We start from the raw sequence: 12,607 nt of genomic DNA, 5'->3' as shown, positions 1-12,607 counted from the left end.
CAATACTGTTTTATAATCATTTGTAATAACGATAATGTAAATTAGTGATTATCTCTAGACATGTATTAATATATAGAAATATCATAGGACCATAAGTAAAGTAGTAAGGAAAAGCACACTATCACAGATAAGGAACAATATATTATATATACATAGTGATCATAATAGATCATAGAATAGGCTGCTGTTATTTAAAAAAAATATTTAAAAAATGAAAGCGGAGAAATTATATTTAAGGGAGCTCCTTAAACTCCACGTGCACATCAACAGGTACATTAAAGAAGCATGAAGGTTTTTATAAAAGTTCCATCTTATGAAAAGTGAGATTTTCATGTTTTCTCAATGTTTTATTATGAAGCAGGTTTAAGTGTCACAGAGCATTTCAGATAGAAGGGGGAATACAGGTATATCAAGACAGACAGTAAATATATATATATAAAAAATATATTAATATATATATATTTTCTTGTAATATTTATATATATTTCTTTAATATATATATATTTATAAATATTTGTATATATATATATATATTAAACTTTAAAGCAGACAAACAGTCTGTATTAACCTGAAAATATGAAAATAAATCATATGATTTTATTCAGTTTAAATCGAGCAATAACGTTCTCAGGTAATACATTTAAATATAATTACGGACTTAAAAGTTTTAACAGCTCAATAAGGAAGTCTCTCCCCACAACAAAAAAAAACTAATAACAAATATTTCAAAATAAAAGAGACTTCCGCCGGAAAGACGACAGAATCCCCCAAAGAAGGGAGGTGCGTTTCACAGTGTTTTTTTGTTTTTTTTGTACTTGCAGGAAGCAGCCGAGAGGATGCTGGGATATATTTAGGATGACGAGGAGGCGGAGCTCTGACGTCATAGTTTTATGTGGGTTTTTTTCCTCGTAGCTCCGCAGTGCCGCTGAGTGAGCTGACAAACCGCTGGAAGTGGCAGGAAGGACTTCTACTTTTACACTTCTCGATCCTTCTTCTTCCTCTTCTTCTTCTTCCTCTCCTTCCTCCTCCTCTTCCTCTGTCTCTCTTTCTCTCTTGTCTTTGTCTCCCATGCAAAGTCCTCCCCGCGGCACCGACGCAGACAGCGGGCCTTCCTGTAGCCGACGCCCCGGCCTCCCTCTACCTCCGGCCGGCGGAGCCTCCCAGCTGAGCCCCGCCGAGGTGGCCTGGTTCCCCCCCGGAGGGGGGAGGGGAGGGAGCGGGCGATGCTGTAGGAGCGGCCCCGGCGGAGGAGATGCTTCTTCCGGACTGAAGAGGAGCCGAAAAGAAGCGGAGGGGTGACGCGGAAAGATGTCCGGCAGGATGCCCCTGGCCCCGGTGAGCGAGAGAGAGTCCGAACAGGTACAAGTCTTGATTATTGATTATTGATGGGTGTGTGTGTGTCTTTTCGTTATCGATTATAGTTTCGTCATTGGATTATAAGTGGGTTTGTTTGCGCATTTTGTTTTGTTATTGTGAATAACGTGTTAATGCTTGTTGTTATTGAGGAAGTGTGACAGTTTGAACAGGGAGGAGCTACTGGGTGATCATCTTGATTGATCCACAGTGGCTCAGCCGATCAGGGTGGTGTTGCAGGTGGGGTGAACACCTCCATACTGTCCATAAGTGTTAAATAATGTAACTTCAGTGTCTCAGGAGCAACCGGAGGGAGGTGGTGAAGACAACAACAACAACACACTCTGTGGCCCCTCCAAAAAACTACATTTAAACTCTGGAGTCACAAGGCCCCTGAAATTCTGATCAGATTTGCAGATTTATTCTTGTTTTAATTGATTTAAAATAGTTTTTTTATAGACTGATTTTTATCATCACACTCCTGTAAGATATTCAATTAAAAAAAATAAAATAAAAAAAGGATCCAAATTGATCGCAGCAGAACCAGAAGTGTTCTGGTTCTTCTCGTCGACCACATTACCCACAATGCAATTCTCTTCTGCCACAGATCCAGGTGTGCTGTGCCAGTAGCGGGCTAATGTGGCCCCTTGTCAGGTGTCCGGTACCTTCAAAAATGTACTTTTTAACTTGTTACAGGTTATTTACACATTTTATTACTACTTTTACTGAAGTAAAACCAAATCAGAGTACTTCCTCCACCTCCGCTGGAGGGGAAGATGAACTGTGGAGTCATGTAGCAGGAAGCTAAAGGCAGCTGTGTTTCACAGCAGGGAAATAGAAGAAGTATTTCCTTTCAATTATGGATTATTTATTACAGCCGGCGTCCTTTTTGTACTTTTTAATATTTGTATTAATCCGTTATCGGATATCGGGCCAACTCCAAATAGCTGGATTGGTTACACTTTATACATTGTGCACTGGAATTTAAAATTCCTCTTCTTCAAGATTTACCAATTTATCACAGCATTAAAAAAAATTTAAAAAAGGTTTGTAATTAAATTGTAAATTCCTGTAAAAATCGTGAGATTTATTTTTGTAAATTTGCTGGTGTCCGTTTAAAAAAAAAAAAAAAAAAAATCCACGTATTTATAGTTTCACTTAGTTTTTTACAAAGTTAAGAAAACAATGATTGGCGTCTGGCCCGACTCGTGAAAGAACGATAAAGTCACTCCCACACAGATTATTGATCACGAGCATCGGATCGATACTAGAAGCCCGGGAATCAATACGGGCACCGAAAAAAAAGGCGCATTGTTGCATCGCTAAGACGAACGCTCGTGTAGCAGGAAGCTAAAAGCTGCTGTGTTTCACATCTGAGAAACAGAAGATATATTGGCTTTTGATTATTGATTATCTACTACAGCCAGCGGTACGTTTTCCTAAAGAGTATTTTTGTACTTAAGCAAGTTCAAAAACTCCGTTGGCCGTGATCTCAGACGTTTTTTTTCTCTCTCGTGTCGTCCGTCACACACACGCGGAGAGAGAGCGGTGTGATGTTTTTATGCCTCGTGTGAACAGAGTGTGTCTGGGTCCGTGGAGGCTGACGGACCCAGAAGGAATTCTGGGTAAAAAGCAGCCTCCTTATTGTCATGCTAATGCCGGAATGCTAGCAGAGAGCTGTTCTCAGGCTCCTCGTGCACGTCCTCAAGTCTCCATGTGTCTCCTTCTTAGAATATATATATATATATATATATATATATATATATATATATATATATATATTAATCTGCTCTTTATTAATTAATATTATTAATACATCACAATATTTCACAATTGCAGTTCCCTAAAACCAAAGCTGACATCTATAAGTGTCTTTTTTATTTTATTCAAACAATAAAAAAAGACAGACTAAATTAATAAAGATATATAAAAAAAAAAAATGCAAATCCTCACTTTTTAGAAGCTGGATCAATATGTTTGTATATTTGTTGTGTGTGTGCGCTTGAAAATAATAACCTAAACAATAAATACATTATCAGATTGCAGCTGCAGGTATATTTTTAGATTTTCTGTCGATCAACTCTAAATTTAAGCGTCGAACCGTTTCAGCTCTTCAAACCCTGAAAGAATAATATTAATATACAGTTAGTTTGAGCTATAATTGCCAGTGCAGCTGAATGACGCCCTGCTGCCCGGGCTTTGTTTCCTTTAATCTGTGACCCGTCAGCTGGCTCCGGCTGTCTGTTTACTATTGATCGTTCCCAGAATACACTGCAGGATGTGATATCGTCTTGTGCTCTTCTAGAAGTCACTTTTTTTCTTCTTTTTTTTAAAAACTCTGGAGCCGTGACACGACGGCTTTACAGTCACCGAGACAATAAACCCTCACCCCCCCCCCCCCCCCCCCCCCCCTCCCCTCCCCCCTTCCCTTTTGGCGGCGTGACCTTTGACCCCCTCGGCCGCCGCGTCCATCACACCGAGAATACGGAGCTCCTCTCCCTGCACACAGAGGATCTCCTTCAGTGATGAATCACTGTGAAATCGGCTGCCGGAGGCTTTCTCTGTCGCCATGGCAACAGATAGGCTTACTATGGGATGCCCCCCACCCCCGAGTTGGAGTGGAACCCACCCGCCACCGGTGATGAGACGTGGAGCCACACAGGGACCGAAGTCCACCTCCACCCGGCTGAATCGTCCCAACCACACCCTGAACTCTGACCTCTGACCTCTCCGTGTGTGAGTGTGTGTGTGTGTGTGTGGGGGGGGGTGATGATGATGTGGTCGGTTCCAAGACATACTGGGTGCTTTTCATTACCCTAACTTGTGCTTCCTGGCTTGCCCCCCCCCCCCCTCTCTCCGCCGTCATGGAGGATCTTCTAATCCCCTTGAAGAGGAGAGGAAACACCGGCGGGCGCACTTCCCTTTTTGGAAAGGATTATGAAAAAATTAAATATAAAATAAGGTCGTATGTAGGCTACGTCCAATTCAACCGCTGTACTCGTTAAGTACAAACAGCTGCTTATTGTATCAAAAAGAACATGCTCTCTAATTTACTCTATTACATGTTGTCATATCGACAGACAGGAGTTTGTTTATGTGTATAATATATATATATATATATATATATATATATATATATATATATATAAATAATGCAGTGGTATAACAACATGATGGTGCAGTTGGGACACGCGCCATATTTAATGGACTAAAGAGGCAACAATAACCTCAAAGTCAAGACGATCCATGCGTTTTTGTTTTTTTGTGTCAAATAGAATCTGTGGGTCTGAAATGGACTGCCCCAAAAGTTCCTTTTTATTAGAGTTTATGAAATAACAGGAAAGACCAAAGTTCATTGTCACGTTTAATCTTTTATTTAAGTAAACAAAAAGTCCATTTCTCATTGTTTGATCAGAGCGGAGCCAGACGGGCTCCATCTGCTCTGCAAGGGTTTCATTCCTTTGACGTGAATCATAATGAGATCTGTTAACGTACGTTTTATACCATTTTATTGTTTGAGAAAGTAAATGACCGATGGTGGGAGGGCACGTCCGATCATCTGTTTGTTTGGGAAGTTGCAGAAGCTGTAAAGAGTTTTTAGTCGATTGTAGTGATTGTGGAAGTTCTGGTTTCACTTCAGCTTTTCTGAGGTCGAGCGTCTTTTCCTTCTCCACTCCTCCTTCTAAAAATCAGTTTGGCAAAGAAAGGGAACGATTCTGTTTGTTGTTGTTGTTGTTGTTGTTGTAGTATTTCCTTTGAACCAATAACGAGCGTTCTGCCTCCGGTCGATGACAACGGAGCGACGAATGAGACGCCGAGGCGTGAACACAAAGCTCTTCGCCGGGAGGAACTCGGCCCCGTCGGTTGGTTAAGAAGACGATATGTTGTTCACTTCACTCGATGTCGCTGTGATCGGTACATTTACTTTGTATTCGGATCTTTTTCTTAAGTAAAAGTACTAATACCACACCGGGGAAAAATACTCCACGACAAGAAAACAATAATTCTCAGCTAAATGTACTTTTAATGTGCAGTGAACATTGTGTGTGTTTTCTATTATATGTGATGTTTCTGGATTAATATCGCAGCTGCATTAATGTGTACGTTGCATGTTTTTAAAAAAAAAAATCCTTTATTTACTGTTATCTAATTTAATCTGAATTAATGCATCACCTTCTATAAGATCATCATAAAATAATAATAATAATGCATTTGATTCGTATTGCGCTTTAAAAGGTACTCAAAGCACTTTACATGGATTGTTTCTCTGAGAACCTCAGATCTCTAAAAATGAAAATATATATATATATATATATTTTTTTAGGTTTGATCCAAGAGGCTTTTATAAAGAGTATATTTAGCTGAAGAAGTTGGAGAATTTACCAAATGTAGTGGAGTAAAAAGTACAATATTGACCTACATGTACAGTAATTGAGTACATGTACTCGCTACAGTAGTTCTCCAACTAACCCTGTGAGAACCAAAACACTCCCCCCCGACACTCTCGGTGGGATCGGCCCTTTCGACACCGGATCTGTCGGGTTGACGTATTCTCAACGAAACCAAATCAGTTGAGTGAGTATGACATCATGTCCTTCAGCGGGTGTCGCGTGTCCGTAACCGTAGAGCTGGTTCAGGTCACCGTCGGACTGGTTTCCTTCAGCTCCGGTTCACTCTGTTGATTATCTCAGATCGAATTGGAGAAGTTTGTTCTGTCGATACCGGCCGTTTTTTTCACAAAGGTCTGTCGGTCTCTGCGTTGTGCTTTTAGTGATGGTCTGTAATACGACGTGAAGCTCTGTGGGTCACTCTGACTGCGTTGCGGATGCGTTCCACATATAAGTTGTTCACGGCCATTGGGGACTTTATTATTGCACCTAAAACCTAATTTCACGATGAGTCCAGCCCCGCTAGTAGATATAAACACCGTCATTAAATGTCAGGGAGTTTCCAGTGCTTCTTAAGAGCATAGATTGTGTTCTTTTCATGTTTTAGGGACAGTTAATTAACAGCTTCCACGCCCTTCGTCGAGGCTTGCTGACATTGAGTTCTTTGCAGAGTACTAAAGAGCTGGTTTCTGTACTACGTCGAGCTGTGTCGGAAACATTAAGGGCCCGAATACGCTTCCCTGTGGCACACCGTGGGGGGGGGGGGTGGGGGCACCGTGCATGGGGCAACCTCCTGGGAGGGACCTGCGGTGCTGCAGTGAGACGTTTAGGTCAATGCGACTCTGTTCAGGACGATCTTAATGGTTTTTAAGTACGAATCCCCTTTTTGTGTCTCTTCCAGCTGAAGACTTCAGAAAGCCTCCCCGAGCCGCCGGCCCCACCCACCAAATCAGCGAGCCGCCACAGCCTGCCGCCATGTCGCAGCGCCGTGACGTCGGTCGCGGACGAACAGCCGCACGTTGGCAACTACCGCCTGCTGAAGACCATCGGCAAGGGCAACTTCGCCAAAGTCAAACTGGCCAAACACACTCTGACGGGCCGAGAGGTGAGGCAGCAGAGCAGAGCTTAGACACTTAGCAGCAGCGGTTGACACACAGATGGTGAAGGTACTTCAGATGCATGATCGCAAACTTAAAATGAATGCACGGACATGTATCGCATGTTTTTCCACTTAAAAAAAGCATACAACAAAAAGTTTAATGGAGACAATCTGCCAATTTGGGGGCCAAAGTTAAGCCCTCAGAGACTTTGAAAGGCCCCGTCAGTGGATAAACACAGAACTGTATCTCCACAGAGGTTTAGGTGCCTTCAGTATTTGTCAAGTATGAGAATATAAACCAAAAGTAATATATGTCCCATCATGAGTTTTGTTTTCTCCTGACTCGTATTGTTTTTATTACCGCATACAGCTCATTGTGGGAAAACCCAAGAACCATCACATGTTTTCAGTTCCTGGCATTGTGATGTATAGTCATGGTGCATCATATGTATCCAGGACTATCTTTTAAACTTAAATGTTTACCTCCTGCTTTTATTCTCACACATTTTGGGTAAATGACCTTTCCGATACAGTTTTTAGACTCTTTGGTGCGCTCAGTCGGAGAGTCGGTGGGGTTAAAAATCCGCCGGGAGACGAAACGCTTGAGGATTAATTATTAATGCAGCGGACGTCAGCAGCTCGGGAGCCGATTGGTCAGAAGAGTGTGTGTGCGAGACGTTTTCCCACTTTATTTTAAGATCCGATTCGGAGCCGTCCAATCAGCTGCTCCGTTCTCCCCCCTCCCCCCCGGAGACGTCGGGCCGCGGACGCTCTGAGAGAAGATGCTTCGGTTGATCTCCTCCAGGCGGGGGTCCATTTTTAATCATATTGATCATCTTTTAAAGCATTTTTTTTGGACTCGAGCCTGAATGAGACTCTGACTCAGGGTTTTTTCCTGTAAAACACTTTCCGTTCCTTTTTGTTTCGTCCGTGCATTAATCTCAATAGTTAACATTTTATAATTATTGCTCATCAAATACATCGCGTGGCGGTGTTTGCATGAGATCGCACAAAAAAAAAGCTTCATGTGAAAAATCTACAGGCGAAATATACAGTAGATATTAAATGATGTATAAATTAAATTAGGGTGGCAGAGGGTATCTTAACAGCACTTTAATCTTTCAAGGAAGGTGCGGTATCCAGTTTAATTTAATTTACTTATGGCTCCAGGAAGTCTCAATGGAACCAACTTAAAACGTAAACATGAAAATAATAACCTACAAAACGAGATGAAGGAAACCGTCTTGTTACAGCATCTAATAACTTTTAAGTTTTTTTGGGGGGGGTTTTTTCAGCATTTTTAACATTTATCTGCAAAGAAAACTCTCAGTTCCTTTTTAAAATGAAGCCTTGCCTTCAGTCACATGACGACAGGTGGTCAATCGCCACATGTTTGAATAATTAAATCGTATTAAAACACAAACCTGATGAGGAGTTGAATGTATTGACGTATTAATAACTTGGATGTTTCTCTGCAGGTCGCCATCAAGATCATCGACAAAACTCAGCTGAACCCCACCAGTCTGCAGAAGGTACGCTCTGACCTTTGACCTTTGACCTGTCGGTCCGTCTACTACCTACTTTAGATGTAGTAGTATAAAATACTCCTGTCAAGTGAAAATACCTCAAAAGGTCTGAAATACAGTATTTGAGTAAATGTACCTCTGCACATATATATATATATATATATATATATATATATATATATATATATATATATACTACTCATAAAATAACCCATAAACTGGCTCTGATCTTCTCTTCAGCTCTTCAGGGAGGTCAGTGTGATGAAGATCCTCAACCACCCCAACATCGGTGAGTGCAGCTCCTTCTTCCTCCTGATCCTCCTCCTGTCGCTCTTCATCCTCCTCCTCATCCTCTACTTCCTCCTCCCGCCTACCGCCGCATCTCTCCTTCTCCTCTTCCTCCTCCTCCTCTTCCTCTTTCTCCTCCCCCTCCCGCCCCCCATCTCTCTTCCCCCTCCCTCTCCTGCTGCTCCATAAACAACCTCCTCTTCCCCTTCCTTCTCATCCTTCTCTTCCTGACCCCCCACCCCTCCATCTTTTCTCCCCCCTCCTCCTCCTTTACCAGTGCTCCGCATTGGGCAGCAGTTATATCTTAATGCTGTTGTTTTTCAGTGAAGCTGTTTGAGGTGATTGAGACGGAGAAAACTCTGTACCTGGTGATGGAGTACGCCAGCGGAGGTAAGACCAGCTTACCTGTCTGTCCACCTGTGTGTCCACCTGTCTGTCCACCTGTCTGTCCACCTGTCTGTCCACCTGTGTGTCCACCTGTGTGTCAGCAGGTAACATGGATACTTCCACCTCTGACTGTAAACATGAGCAGTAATGAAGAAATAAAAGATGGTGTCCAAATAATCTTCATAGTTTTTCAGCTGGAGGTGTGACGTGTCTGTCCACCTGTCTGTCCACCTGTCTGTCTGACTGTCCATCTGCTTACCTGTCTGTCTGTAACAGGGGAAGTCTTTGACTACCTGGTTGCTCACGGACGAATGAAGGAGAAGGAGGCCCGAGCCAAGTTTCGCCAGGTGATATTATTTTATCTGGTCCTCCGTATCCCATAATGCACTGTGTCCCGGTCAGTTGTTCAACGGTGCGTTCAGGGGCATCTCTGTTAACTTGCAAAAGTGTGCTTATATTATATCCTGTGTGTGTGTGAGACATTGTGTCCCTGTTATCCACAATTTAAAAAAGGCCATAATTTAATATTTTAGAGCAGCACAAGCTCTCCTGCACAGTCTTGAACTAAATACTCTGGTTAAGTGGTGCATTAGTGTAACCGCTAAATAAACACATCGGTTTCATTATGGTCTGTTGGAGCTGCGGTCAACAAACGCGGCTGTTTTTCTCCTGATTCCTGTCTTAACTTCTGTTTGCCGTGCCTCATAATGTCTGTGGACTGTAGCTCTCAGTTTTTAATCCATTCTTTTAGATGAACATTAAACTGTACGGACATTCATGGCCTCCAGAGGATGAATCCTAATTTACAGTCATCTACATGAATGTGTTTGTCTTCAGGTCAACATATAATATCAATATTTTTGGTTAAAGTGAGGTTAAAAAATGAAACTTATATATATATATATATATATATATATATATATATATATATATATATATATATATATATATATATATATATATATATATATTTAATTATTTTTTTTATTTTTAAACATATGTATATATATATATATATACACACATATATACATGTATGTATGTATATATGTATATGTGTGTATATATATATATGTATATGTGTGTGTGTGTGTGTGTATATATATATATATATATATATATATATATATTTTTTTTTTTTTTAACCTCACAAAGTTGTCCGTGTGTGTTGTTAAATTTGATTTCTAATGATTCTTCTTCTTCCATCACTGAGTCAGATTGTGTCTGCAGTGGAGTACTGTCACCAGAAGAGGATTGTACATCGGGACCTCAAGGTACACACACACACACACACACACACACACACACACACACACACACACACACACAGAGCACTAAATAAATAAAATGAGAGATTTTAAAGCTTTGATAATTAATGTTCACGTCACATTCTTATATGTACTGTGTTGACTTTGTTGCTACTTTTTAATTTTGAGTGCAATTAAAGAAAAGCCCACGATGTTAGAAATGAAATGTCTGAGTGGTGAAACGAAGTGTTTTTAAAGAACGCCTCTCCTCTCTCAGGCCGAGAACCTGCTGCTGGACGCCGACATGAACATCAAGATCGCCGACTTCGGCTTCAGCAACGAGTTCACGCTCGGCAGCAAGCTGGACACGTTCTGTGGATCTCCTCCGTACGCCGCTCCTGAGCTCTTCCAGGTGAACTTGTAGGCTCCGCCCACCACACCTGCGTAAAAACAAACGTCACACTCACTTGTTCCATTAAAGGTCGCGAGCTCATTCTAGATGTCGTTTCATTTAAATTTCACAAAAGGTTAATGTGACACAGAAGGGAAGAAATGAGGGAAGAAATGTTTTATAAGGAGGAAAGATGAGAGGAATTTAAAGAAGGGAGAAAATAAAAAGGGAAAGAAAGAAGGTCAAACTATATCATAATTAATAATGACTGTGAAAGTAACCCTTAGGATACAGCACACCCACCCTCATCAAAAGTACATTAAACTAATTTAATTATGTTTGTTTAAAGAACTAAAATAGATTAAACAGAACTTTTGTCAACATATTTAAATTAAATAAAATGAAAACAATATTTATTCAGAGGAAAATGTAACTTTGTAAACAGAATTTATTTTTAAAACAAATCTCAGTCCTTGTCGTTACACCTGAGGACAGTTGTGTGTGTGTGTGTGTGTGTGTGTGTGTGTGTGTGTGTGTGGTAAAGCAGTGGGCTTCTGGGTAATGTAGTTCTGTAACTTTGCAGGGGAAGAAGTACGACGGGCCGGAGGTGGACGTCTGGAGTCTGGGAGTGATTCTGTACACGCTGGTCAGCGGCTCGCTGCCCTTCGACGGACAGAACCTCAAGGTGTGGACAAAATAACAGGAACACTTAAACAAAAAAAATCAGAATTCACAAATATAGGATTTACAGCACAACTTGTATTCGATGTGGTCAGTTACAGTAAATACAGCTATCAATAATAATCAAACTGGTCAAGAATGAACTTTAACACAGTGTGTGTGTGTGTGTGTGTGTGTGTGTGTGTGTGTGTGTGTGTGTGTGTGTGTGTGTGTGTGTGTGTGTGTGTGTGTGTGTGTGTGTGTGTGTGTGTGTGTGTGTGTGTGTGTGTGTGTGTGTGTGTGTGTGTGTGTGTGTGTGTGTGTGTGTGTGTGTGTGTGTGTGTGTGTAGGAGCTGAGGGAGCGCGTTCTCAGAGGAAAGTACCGGATTCCCTTCTACATGTCGACGGACTGCGAGAACCTGCTGAAGAAGCTGCTGGTGCTCAACCCGGGGAAACGAGGCAGCCTGCAGGTGAGACCGGCGTCAGGGAGTGGAACCTGGAACCCTGCAGTCAACATTTAAAACGTGCATGTTCTCTGTGCAACTTCCTGCGTTGGCTGCTCTCGTCAGACTGAATCCATCTGAAAGATCCATAAAAACACCCACAGAGCACAAAATGATTCCTCTTTTAGTGCCGTGTGTGTGTGAGATGGACACTGAAAGCAATAAAAAAAGACTAAAAGTTTAAATAAAACGGCTGTTTGTTTGTTTCCCAGCAAATCATGAAGGATCGATGGATGAACGTCGGCTACGACGAGAAGGAGCTGAAGACGTACAACGAACCGGAGCAAGACTTCAACGACGTCAAGCGCATCGGTCAGAGACACACACGCACACACACACACACACACACACACTCGCACGATTCATTTGATATATCTGAATACGCAAACGCGACTCCCAACAGGACGACGATGCTTCTCGGGATGTCCCATGAGCCTCTTTGTTTCATGATGTCACTCTGCTATCCGATCGTGTAAATTTAATACATTAAAGTTTCATCTTTTAATCAATTACGTCCACGTGTCGTCATCCGCGGCAGTGTTGTCGACGTCCGTCAGTTGACGCACATCGCCTACTAATTGTGCCTCGTGTTACTATGCCAACGAAGGAAGACGGTGAGCGCGGTACGTTAACCGAAAGCTGAGTGTGTGTGTGTGTGTGTGTGTGTGTTTTTCTGACCAATCAGAGCTGATGGGGACGATGGGCTTCCCTCAGGAGGAAGTGACGAAGGCGCTGGACGGCCAGAAGTACAACGAGGTGACGGCG

General features: G+C 41.9%; 1 protein-coding gene across 1 annotated transcript in view; it reads left to right on the top strand.

The window, feature by feature from the left end:
• The first annotated feature begins 833 nt into the window (after nt 1-833).
• Nucleotides 834-12,607, top strand: part of mark1 (MAP/microtubule affinity-regulating kinase 1) — a 16,579-nt gene continuing 4,805 nt past the window's right edge. The window contains exons 1-12 of the mRNA XM_034559321.1: nt 834-1,359; nt 6,643-6,846; nt 8,319-8,372; nt 8,607-8,655; nt 8,979-9,044; nt 9,318-9,388; nt 10,259-10,315; nt 10,566-10,700; nt 11,263-11,364; nt 11,690-11,809; nt 12,055-12,154; nt 12,528-12,607. The exon at nt 12,528-12,607 is cut by the window's right edge and continues 33 nt beyond it. Of these exons, the coding sequence (XP_034415212.1) occupies nt 1,309-1,359; nt 6,643-6,846; nt 8,319-8,372; nt 8,607-8,655; nt 8,979-9,044; nt 9,318-9,388; nt 10,259-10,315; nt 10,566-10,700; nt 11,263-11,364; nt 11,690-11,809; nt 12,055-12,154; nt 12,528-12,607 (1,089 nt within the window). The 5' untranslated portion in view covers nt 834-1,308. The remainder of the gene's footprint in view (nt 1,360-6,642; nt 6,847-8,318; nt 8,373-8,606; nt 8,656-8,978; nt 9,045-9,317; nt 9,389-10,258; nt 10,316-10,565; nt 10,701-11,262; nt 11,365-11,689; nt 11,810-12,054; nt 12,155-12,527) is intronic.

Source organism: Cyclopterus lumpus, chromosome 1 (assembly GCF_009769545.1).
Source record: "Cyclopterus lumpus isolate fCycLum1 chromosome 1, fCycLum1.pri, whole genome shotgun sequence".
Classification (NCBI taxonomy): domain Eukaryota; kingdom Metazoa; phylum Chordata; class Actinopteri; order Perciformes; family Cyclopteridae; genus Cyclopterus; species Cyclopterus lumpus.
This window is presented reverse-complemented; position numbering and strand designations above follow the sequence as displayed.